Here is a 10718-nt window from a genome sequence, read left to right as displayed (position 1 = left end):
AGGGTATGGTTGTGCTTGTGGGTTCAAGAGGAGCACGATCATGTGGTTTTTAGGTCATATTTGTGAGGTTTTGGTGCAGTAGCATATGGTAGGTCATATTTATGGGTTTAAGAGGGCACCACAATTCTTAAAAGCTTCACACACTCTTGATCAAAACAATGTGAAGCAAAACCAATTTATGGTGCCAACAATAAGAGCTTCATCAATAGAGGACAATCATAATTCTCAAAAGCTTCACACACTCTTGATCAAGACAGTGTGAAGCAAAACCAATTTATGGTGCCAACAAGAGCTTCATCAAAGGAGTTCAACCACAATTCTTAAAAGCTTCACACACTCTTGATCAAGACAGTGTGAAGCAAAACCAATTTATGGTGCCAACAAGAGCTTCATCAATGGAGGACAACCACAATTCTCAAAAGCTTCACACACTCTTGATCAAGACAGTGTGAAGCAAAACTAATTTATGGTGCCAACAAAAGTTTCATCAAAGGAGTTCAACCACAGTTCTCAAAAGCTTCACACACTCTTGATTAAGACAGTGTGAAGAAAAATCAATTTATGGTGCCAACAAAAGCTTCATCAATGGAGGGCAACTACAATTCTCAGACCTTCGAAGCAAATTCAATTTATATGGTTCATGCAAACCTTCGACTACTACAAGGTGTGGCTTGCATCACAATCTCTTGCTCAACAGTGTGGAAGCAAAATTTGTATATGTTGTCTCTCCCACATTTTCAAATTTCTAGTTTCCAAAAAAAAAAAAAAAAAATAGGGAAATTCAACAAAGCTTCATCAATGGAGGACAACTACAAATTCTCAAAAGCTTCACACTATCTTGATCAAGATAGTGTGAAGCAAAATCAATTCATGGTACCCAACAAAAGCTTCAACTCCAAAGCTTCAATTCCAAAGCTTCACCAACAAAAGCTTCATCAATGAAGGACAACTACAAATTCTCAAAAGCTTCACACTATCTTGATCAAGATAGTGTGAAGCAAAATCAATTCATGGTACCCAACAAAAGCTTCAACTCCAAAGCTTCACCTACAAAGCTTCAACTCAAAGCTTCACCTACAAAAGCTTCACCCACAAAAACTTCACCCACAAAAGCTACTCAAAGCTTCACCTACAAAAGCTTGACCCACAAAAGCTTGACCCACAAACCCACAAAAGCTTGACCCACAAAAGCTTCACCGACAAAAGCTTCACCTACAAAAGCTTGACCCACAAAAGCTTCACCTACAAAAGCTTCACCAAAAAAAGTTTCACCCACAAAAGCTTGACCCACAAAAGCTTGACCTACAAAAGCTTGACCCACAAAAGCTTCACCTACAAAGCTTCAACACAAAAGCTTCACCTACAAAAACTTCACACTATCTTGATTAAGATAATGTGAAGCAAAATCAATTCATGGTACCCAACAAAGCTTCAACCTCAAAGCTTCAACACCAAAGCTTCGCCTACAAAGCTTTTAATATATATATATATATATATATATATTCGGAATTTCGAAAATTCGAAAATTCGAAAATTAAAAAATTTGAAAATTCGAAAAAAAAATTTCGAAAAAAAAAAAATTTGCCTAAGCTTCATCTTTTTTGGGTCTAACAACTTTCATAACAAATATATATGAAGGAGTTTTGGGCTACCACTTAGAAAGGAAATGCCTCATTCGTCAACTCCCTCGACCGGAGACTTGGGGGACTCCTACCATATGTAGTGCACCTTGATACTCGGAAGTCTCACGACCACTCAGTGACTCGGATTTTTCAAGTCTCCAAACGAGAAGTTTTCCTCACTCGGGAAATTAAGGGAGCACTACCTCAACCTATATGCTTCACTCACAAAGCTTCAACATACAAGCTTCAACAAAAGGGAAAATTCAAAGAACTTAGTGAAGAAGGCCTTGGTGTACTTAACATAATACGTTGAAATAAAGCTAAGCTTGTTTATTGATATTTCTGATAAGTTACAAATATGTACATATACATGAATCAAAATAAACAAATAAGAGGGAGCCTTCACAAAGGTTGCTCAGGAGAAGTCTCAGCAGTCGGCAAAGCCCCAGAAAGAAGAGGCACCAGAGGGTGATTATTCGGAGCCTCAGTACTAGGTAGAACCCCAGAAGGAGGAGGCATTGAAGGTTGATCATTTGGAGCTTCATTACGCGGTACAACCCCAGAAGACGAAGGCAATAAATGTCTTTGGAACAAACCCACAAACCTCTGATGATCAAGTAAAATCTGACCATCAGATTCTTGCAGCTGGTTGAGCTTCCTCTTCATGTTTGTAGCATAGTCATGTGTGAGCCTGTGCAACTATTTATTCTCATGCTTGAGCCCTCTGATCTCCTGTTTGAGACTTATCACTTCAGCCGCCAATGATTCAACTTGGCAGGTTCGAGCAAATAGGCGTTGGGCCATATTAGACACAGAACTTGCACACTGAACACTGAGAGCCAGAGAATCCTTAACAGCCAACTCATCAGACCGTTTGGAAAGTAGTCTGTTATCTTTGGGAGTGAGAAGGTTCCTGGCCACCACCGCAGCGGTCATATCATTCTTCATCACAGAGTCCCCAACGGTAAGAGGAACAGTAGGGGATAAGAAGGATGGGCGCCATATGTTGTCTTGAGAAGGCATGGCTGCCTCTTCACCAAAGTTCAAGTCAAAACGACGGTCGAATGGGTCAGACATTCTCAGAAATGATGAAAGAGAAATGAGGTGCAATAAATCTCTGAAGTAAGGGGAAAATTCCTACAAGCAATAACTCTCTGAATGTACTCCTTGCACATAATTGATGCCCTTATAAAAGAAAGGGCAACAGTGCCGTTGGTTCAAAAATCGAAGAGGCACCACTCTCTGGATTTCGAAGAGGCACCACTCTCCGGATTTCGAAGAGGCACCACTCTCCACACGTAACATCAGCTCCTCATGTACCACAGATAACTTTGCCAAAGATCTCTGACAAAGTTTAGACATATAAATTTTGAAGGTCTAGCAACCCTACTATTACCCACAAGGGTAAAGGAACAACACCACTGCTTGATAACTAGAAAGTCTCAATGTGTGTCAACCTCTGTGCTCTGTGGCAAGGCAGATTGGCAAAAATGCCCAACCTTTACTCACATTCGAGAAAACATTCCCAACAAGATTGGTTGCTAAAAAATCGAAGAGGAACCACTCTCCGAATCTCGAGAGCCAGACTCCTAACAGGATTACTTTCTAAAAAATCGAAGAGACATTGCTCTCCGAATCTCAAGAGTCAAACTCCCAACATGATTGCTTTCTCAAAAATTGAAGAGACACTGTTCTCCGAATCTCGAGAGCCAGATCCCCGACAGGATTGCTTGTTCGAAAATCGAAGAGGCATCGCTCTCCGAACTTCGAGAGCCAGATTTCCTTGGATAAAGCTTGTCTACAATCTTCGCTCGCAACATCAGCTTTCCAGATACCATATACCACTTTTTCAAAGTGCTTTGACAAAGTTAAAACACGCGAAGCTTGCAGCTCCCACTACATTGCTACGATCAAGAAGGGTAAAGGAATAGCATTACTACTTGTTGTTAGGGAAACTCCTATATATGTCGACCTCCATCCTCCACGGACAGGCATACCTACAAAAATGCTCAACCCTTCTTCATATCTAAGAGGGCACTCCCAACGAAGCTAGCAAGGCAGATTGGCAAAAATGCCCAACCTTTACTCACATTCTAGAAAACACTCCCAACAAGATTGCTTGCTCAAAAATCAAAAATGAACCACTCTCTGAATCTCGAGAGCCAGACTCCCAACAAGATTACTTTCTAAAAAATTGAAGAGACACTGCTCTCCGAATCTCAAGAGTTAGACTCTCAACAGGATTGCTTTCTCAAAAATCAAAGAGGCACCGTTCTCTGAATCTCGAGAGCCATATCCCCGACAGGATTGCTTGTTCGAAAACCGAAGAGGCACTGCTCTCCGAACTTTGAGTGCCAGATTTCCTTGGATAAAGCTTGTTTGCAATCTTCACTCGTAACATCAGCTTTCCAGATACCACATACCACTTTTTCAAAGTGCTATAACAAAGTTAAAACACGTGAAGCTTGCAGCTCCCACTACATTGCTACGATCAAGAAGGGTAAAGGAATAACATTACTACTTGTTGTTAGGGAAACTCCTATATATGTCGACCTCCATCCTCCACGGACAAGCAGACCTGCAAAAATGCTCAACCCTTCTTCATATCTAAGAGGGCACTCCCAACGAAGCCTCTCGAAATACTCAGCTTTCTTCCCCCCTAATAATACCTATGCAAACCAGCCACACCAGAGCAATAGTATCTCATATCATCACGGTCAAAAGGAAGAGTATTTCATATCATGCTTTTTCCCTGTCTTTTCCTTTGCCCTTGTTCTTACCTGCAAGGCAAGGAGAAAGAGAGCAATCAGTCAGCACTTGGAATCAAGCTTCCAGTCAGGAACTGACTGCCTGGAACCCCTTGCCTAATTACTTACCTGACATTGCTCTCGAGTACTCATTTTCAACATCTTATGCTTCCAAAAAAGATACCACATCTGCCTGAGCAACAGTTAGGGAAAGTGAGAAGGATACAAGGAAGCATGTGGAGACAAGCGCAACAGAACACATGCCGATTCATATATTACTTCGTCAACAGCAAAAGTATCCCATATCATCAAAGTCGAACGCACTCTTGATTTGATGGACTTGTTTTGACCCTTAAATTCTTGAGTTGGCTTTATACTCTGGAGGAAACTAGAAAACCCTCAAGCCCAATTCAAAAATAAACTTGTGGAAAGTTACTTCTTCAAAAGCAAAAGTATCTCATATAATCTCTTCTCTATTTGCTTCTCCTTATCCTTGTTGCTGTTTACGACACAAGGAGAATGAGAACAATCAACCGGAAGCCGAAGTCGAACCTCCGATCCAGGTTGCTTGCTTGGAAGTCTGATTGCTTACCTTGTCTGTTACCTCTTTCGGCAAATCTCCTAGCTCGGCGACTTGGGGGACTTCTACTATAGGGTTTTGTATCGCACTTAACCAAGTCCGAAACTACAAGTAAGCTTCAAGTGAAATTGATACATTACCTTGTGCATCTTCATCGGTTAAAAGCTCCACCTTATCACGAGGCTCCACAGCAATCTTGTCAAAAATCAACCTATTTCGACACTTCCAAATTCTCCAAAGACCACATACAATCCACCGCAATAGTTTTCCACTCTCCACAGAATCATTATATTTTCGACAAAGCTACTTCTAGCAATCCAAAAAATCACCCCCTCTACCAGAATCAAATCCAACTAAATTTGTGATCCAAACAAGAACACACGAGCAAACGAACATTGAAAAAATAAATGTACCTAGGTTTCCAAAGCTTCATCAAAATGTGGACACTTCGTCTCCAACTGAATACCATGCCATTGCAAATTCATGCTCACATCAAGGATATTTTTGCATCCCTTCCATATAAAATGCCACAATTTTGGAGGAACCTGTAGTTGCCAAATTGCAGACCACACCGGATCCTTAATCTAATCACCACTCGATTGTCCCACACCTTTACGGCCAAGATCTCCATTTCGATTCATCTCTTGAGTAACCAAATACCCTGATTTAACTACATACACACCATTCTTTGTGTAATGCCAAATAAGTTTATCAACATATCCAAATTTACTAAGAGGCATACACAAGATAATACATGCTTCTTCAGCGGTAAAACACCTTTCAATAACATCTTTTTTCCAAATACCTTCATGCGCTATTAAATCCTCAACCCTTCCCGGCATCTCCACATGCCTCGAGATAGGAAGAAAAGTATATGGAGTCGGCAACCATGGGTCCTTCACAACCCTAATATTCCTCCCATCCCCCACCCTCTTTCGAATGCCAGCCTTCAATACTTTCCTCCCCTACATAATCCCTTTCCATCCCCATGAAGTACCTTGCCCCACCGGAGCATCTAGAAAAGACGAAGAAGAAAAATATTTAGCACAAAGAACTTTGGCAAGGAGAGACTTCGGGTTACAAATAATACGCCACCCAACCTTCGCTGGCATAGTTAAGTTAAAAGAAATTATTTCCTTAAAACCAAGCCCTTCTATTGATTTTCCTTTCGCCACTTTACTCCAAGCTATCCAATGTACCCCTTTCTTTGTTTTTTTGGTCTCTCCACCAAAACCTTGCAATCACTTGTTGTGTCTCTTTGGCCAATTGAACAAGTAACTGAAAACATGACATTGTATAGTTAGGTAGAGCTGAGGCCACACTTTTAATAATTATCTCATTCCCAGCAACCGATAAGAATTGCTCCATCCACCCGTTAATTATCTCATCCAATTTATTACGTACTTCTTCAAACATTTTCTTCTTCGACCCCTCAAAATATGCTTGAATACCCAAGCATTTCCCAAAACCCTCTTGATGCTTGACACCCAAATTTTTTGATAGGTGGGCTTTCAAAAACTGTGAGCACCTAGAGCTAAAATGAACCAAACTCTTCTCCAAATTAATAAACTGCCCTAAACCCTCCGCATAGCGTTGAAGCAAGCTATTAACACTTACCGCCTCCATCTCCGTAGCTTGGCTAAAAAGCACCGAGTCATCCACAAAGAATACATGGGAAAGAGGCTTGACATGGTGGTTTACCTTAATCCCCTGAATCCTTCCAATCCTCTCCTCATTATGAATAATAGATGAGAAGCCTTCAACACAAATTAGGAACAAGAAAGGCGATAATGAGTCCCATTGGTGAGGTCATCTACATGGAGTTATATATCCCGTAGCCTTGCCATTTACTACCACACTATATGAGACTGTTTGCACACACTCTATCACCAATTGGCAAAACAAATCATCAAATCCTAATTTATACAACATAGCATTAAGAAAAGACCATTCAACTCGATCATAGGCTTTTGCCATATCCAATTTTAAAGCCATAAAATTTATACCTTCATCATTCCCTTGTTTCATAGAATGTAGTAGCTCATGAACCACCAAAATATTATCGAAAATATGCCGCCCTGCCACAAAAGCCGACTAATTTTGGCTAATCACATTGGGAAGAACTCTCTTTAACCGATTCGTTAGAACCTTGGATATCACATTGTACACCACATTACATAACGATATTGGCTGAAATTGGGACATCTTCGTTGGGTTGTCCACCTTAGGTATTAGCACTATGTTGGTATGATTCCATTCTTTAAGCATCCATCTAGACTGAAAGAAATTTTTAACCATACCCATCACCACTCCACCAATCGTTTCCCAATGATGCTGAAAGAAACCCGCATTAAATCCATCTGGACCTGGTGATTTTGTAAGGTGCATTTGATAGATAGCATTCTCAATCTCCACATTATTCATCGGTGCAATCAAGAAAATTGTTATCCAGCACTCTTACCTTACACAACACACAAGGTAATATGTCCCCAAAGCACACTTGCTGATCACCAAAGAAAAGGGACTGAAAATATTGAATTGCAATGCCATGCATACATAGCCTATCATTACACCAAGTGCCATCCTCCTCCTTCAGTCTACGAATACAATGTCTCCATCTCCATTTCATAGTTTGGGCATGAAAAATCTTTTATTTTTGTCACCTTCTTGTAACCATTGCACTTTAGATTTCTTACGCCAATACACTTCTTCCCTTTTGATTGCACTAGTTAATTCCGATTCCATCTCCCAAATCCGTTGGCCTTCAAAAACCGGTTGCTAATATGCATTCCGAAGCTCTTCCTTCAACCAACATATTTCTTTCTGCTCATTTCGGCCCGCCTCTTTCGTCCACATAACTAAGCCATGACGAACACTTTTTAATTTAGACACCAAATTATAGGCAATAGAACCACCATGATCACCAACCCAACATGCTTAGACCACCTCATCACACTGTACCTCCTGGTTCCATCGCGGATCATACATAAACCTCTTCCTCCTTCGAGGTTGCTCCACCTCAGTCAAAAGAATTAACATTGCATGGTCTGACCCTTCAAGGACCACATGCTTAACCACCACTTGTTGATAACATCGCACCCATTCATTCGTAGCAAGTGCCCGATCAATCCTTTCATGAATAAAACCCTATTCACGTTTGTTGCGCCATGTATAAGGGTAACCTTCAAATCCCAAGTCTAGCAATCTTGCATTTGTCACGAAATTCCGAAAAGACCACATACTTATAGCCGTGTGCAAATTCGCCCCCTTCATTTTTAGAGTCTGATAATAAATCATTAAAATCCCCTATTAACAGACATGGCTCCGGATAGCTAGCTATTCGTTCTGTTAACATGCCCAAATGTTGTGCCCTTTTTTGATCATTCGTACTAGCATAAACAACGATAAGCCACCACTTACATTTTTGGACCACGTCTTCAATCAACATCTCAATGAAAAAATCCCCATATTTTACTAAAACAACATCCTTGGCATCTCTCCAAAACAAACACATACCTCCAGCAATTCCCTAGGCTCAATAGCATGCATACAAGCCATACCAAGCCTTTGTTTCAAATAACGGTACCTCATACTATGATTTTTTGTTTCTAGTAATGCCATAATCTCGGGGGAGTGGAGCCTATTTTGCTCTAGAAAGTCGTCAATTGTTAGGTCTCCCCCAATCCCCTGATAGTTCCAACATATGATTTTCATTGTGAGCACGAAGACCGCTTATAGGTAGCCTCCGCTTGGTTAACACCTGAACTTTGTATTTTGTAATGACGGTACACCACCTTATCAATCACATCCAGCTTATAGTCATTCTCTCGGCTTCATTTCAGACCCTTTCTCGAAACAACCTTAATTATTGGAATGAGATTGAAAGGGTCAGAGTCTTAAGACAATCCTCCATCCTTGTCTTTATCACGCCTATCTTAGTGATACCTTCATAAGATCCAATTGTCTCAACCATCACATGTATATTCAAATCAATCTCTTGAACAGGTTGTAACACCTCAGTAGTTTTCGTAATACCTGTCTCCACTTTTGGATGGTTCACCAAAACTACCTGCCTTGCCTCCGATGTAATCGAACCACCCAGACCAATGAGGCCTGCATCAAAAGTTTTTTCCCGTCCCATCCGCTGACATTTTATCTCCTCAACCTCCCTTGCACGACGTACATTGTGGTCTATATCGACTAAATTAGATTGCCGTCACTAATTCGGGGACGAGGAAAGACCATTACGACCTTTTGGCCCAACAAGGAAGTTCACCCACCAAGCCAATTTCCCCTCAGATCATACTCTGCATCAAGTCCTTTGAAGGCATACAAAGCCTTTGTATCCACCTCCAAAGCCTCCTCACCTAATATTTCTGACTTACAACATCTAGTCACACGTCTCATCTTGCCACATATTAAACAGTAGTTAGGTAACCTTTCATAACGAAAATCAATCCAAATCTCCCCATCATCCGGAAACTCGACATTAGCTCAATGCATAAGTGTTCACAGACATCAAAGCAAAACTTGATGAGCAAGAATCGACCAATGTAGTCATAACCATCATCTTTATCCACCTTAAGCACCTTGCCGATCAAACCCCTTATCACAGAAGCCACCGCTTCCATCATATTAAGCGGAGGAACATTATGTAGTTGAACCCACATTGAAACCAAATGAAGGGGCTCCACCCATCGACCATGGCGAACGCCATATACCATCAACACCAAATCATCACGGAAAAGCCATGGTTTCTTCCCCTACAAGACTCTACACATATCCCGCCAACCAACAAACCAAGCTATGGATTGAGCCCCACCTAGTGCCCTAATAGACACACTCTCCCTTCCTTTCCATATACTAGTGAATTGATCAATAAATCCATTGTCATTGACAACTTTGTTCGTGAAAACTTCCGCCACAACACTGTAATGGAAGCCCAGCAAAGCACCCTCAACAACCTTCTTTTCAATCTTGATTCCTCCCTTCTCCTTCTCCGACAACAATAAACTCGTTCCAAAATTCTCTGCCAAAGACTCCATATTCAATTTTCCATTCATCGCCATTGCCAAACCCTAGATATCCCACGAACCCCTACCACACCTAGAGTACCACCAAATCCCACTATTGTTCTCACTTAGAAAAGATCAAGTTGTCCACCAGACAGAGAAGTAGTCGCAGATTCAAAACCAAGTAGCGCCGTCACTGGCAAGGAAGCCCTAACCCTAGCCTTGTCGCACACGCGAAGCCCCCCTTTACAAGGACATATAGTACATTACTCTAATCAATATTGATATTTATTTCGATTCATGTTCTTTTTTTTATTTCAATTCAAGCGAATTAGTAAACAACTTACATGGTTCAGTAATATTCCTACTCATATTCGTTTAAATTTTAGTAAATTGTTTCAACATAAATCTGATTCTGACTCCACCCTCCGTAATTCAATTCCTCTTATTCTAACTACAGATTAGTAAACAAGCAATAAGTTAAAATATACTTACACAAACTAAGAATATATCAACCTTAGAATTTGAAATCAGAATTCTAACTCCTCCCTGAAATTGAAAATCAAAATACTCATTAAATTTATTTTCAATCTAAACAATTGATCTTACAAAACTTTATATATTTCTTACTTCTTTAAGCTGCCAGGGTTACGTACCCAAACATATATAGAACATGTTTGTAACAAATCCCACCGATCGAGTCTGTTAACTTGTCCGGTTGTACCAACATCAAAATCATCATATCATCTTTCTGTCA

At 40.6% G+C, this 10718-nt stretch overlaps 1 protein-coding gene across 1 annotated transcript; it reads right to left on the bottom strand.

The window, feature by feature from the left end:
* Positions 1 to 5855: 5855 nt before the first annotated feature.
* On the bottom strand, positions 5856 to 10018 carry LOC114825067 (uncharacterized). The gene is made up of 6 exons (XM_029103401.1): positions 9866 to 10018; positions 9467 to 9712; positions 9230 to 9356; positions 8895 to 9062; positions 6184 to 6706; positions 5856 to 5964 (listed from the first exon to the last, which is right to left on the bottom strand). Exons 1-6 carry the CDS (start codon positions 10016 to 10018, stop codon positions 5856 to 5858), a joined length of 1326 nt encoding a protein of 441 aa, XP_028959234.1.
* Between the last annotated feature and the right edge of the window lie 700 nt (positions 10019 to 10718).

Source organism: Malus domestica, chromosome 05 (genome assembly GCF_042453785.1).
Source record: "Malus domestica chromosome 05, GDT2T_hap1".
In the NCBI taxonomy this organism is placed as follows: Eukaryota; Viridiplantae; Streptophyta; class Magnoliopsida; order Rosales; family Rosaceae; genus Malus; species Malus domestica.
Note: the sequence above shows the minus strand (reverse complement) of the source record. Positions and strands in the feature narration are given on the sequence as shown.

Excerpts from the sequence above, each read along its gene's own strand:
- LOC114825067 (XM_029103401.1), bottom strand. The coding sequence starts at position 10,018 with ATGGCGATGAATGGAAAATTGAATATGGAGTCTTTGGCAGAGAATTTT. Across the intron at positions 9,713-9,865 it reads ATTACAGTGTTGTGGCGGAA|GGGAAGAAACCATGGCTTTT; the intron begins GTTTTCACGAAC and ends AGAGTCTTGTAG. Across the intron at positions 9,357-9,466 it reads TCATCAAGTTTTGCTTTGAT|ATGAGACGTGTGACTAGATG; the intron begins GTCTGTGAACAC and ends ATATGTGGCAAG.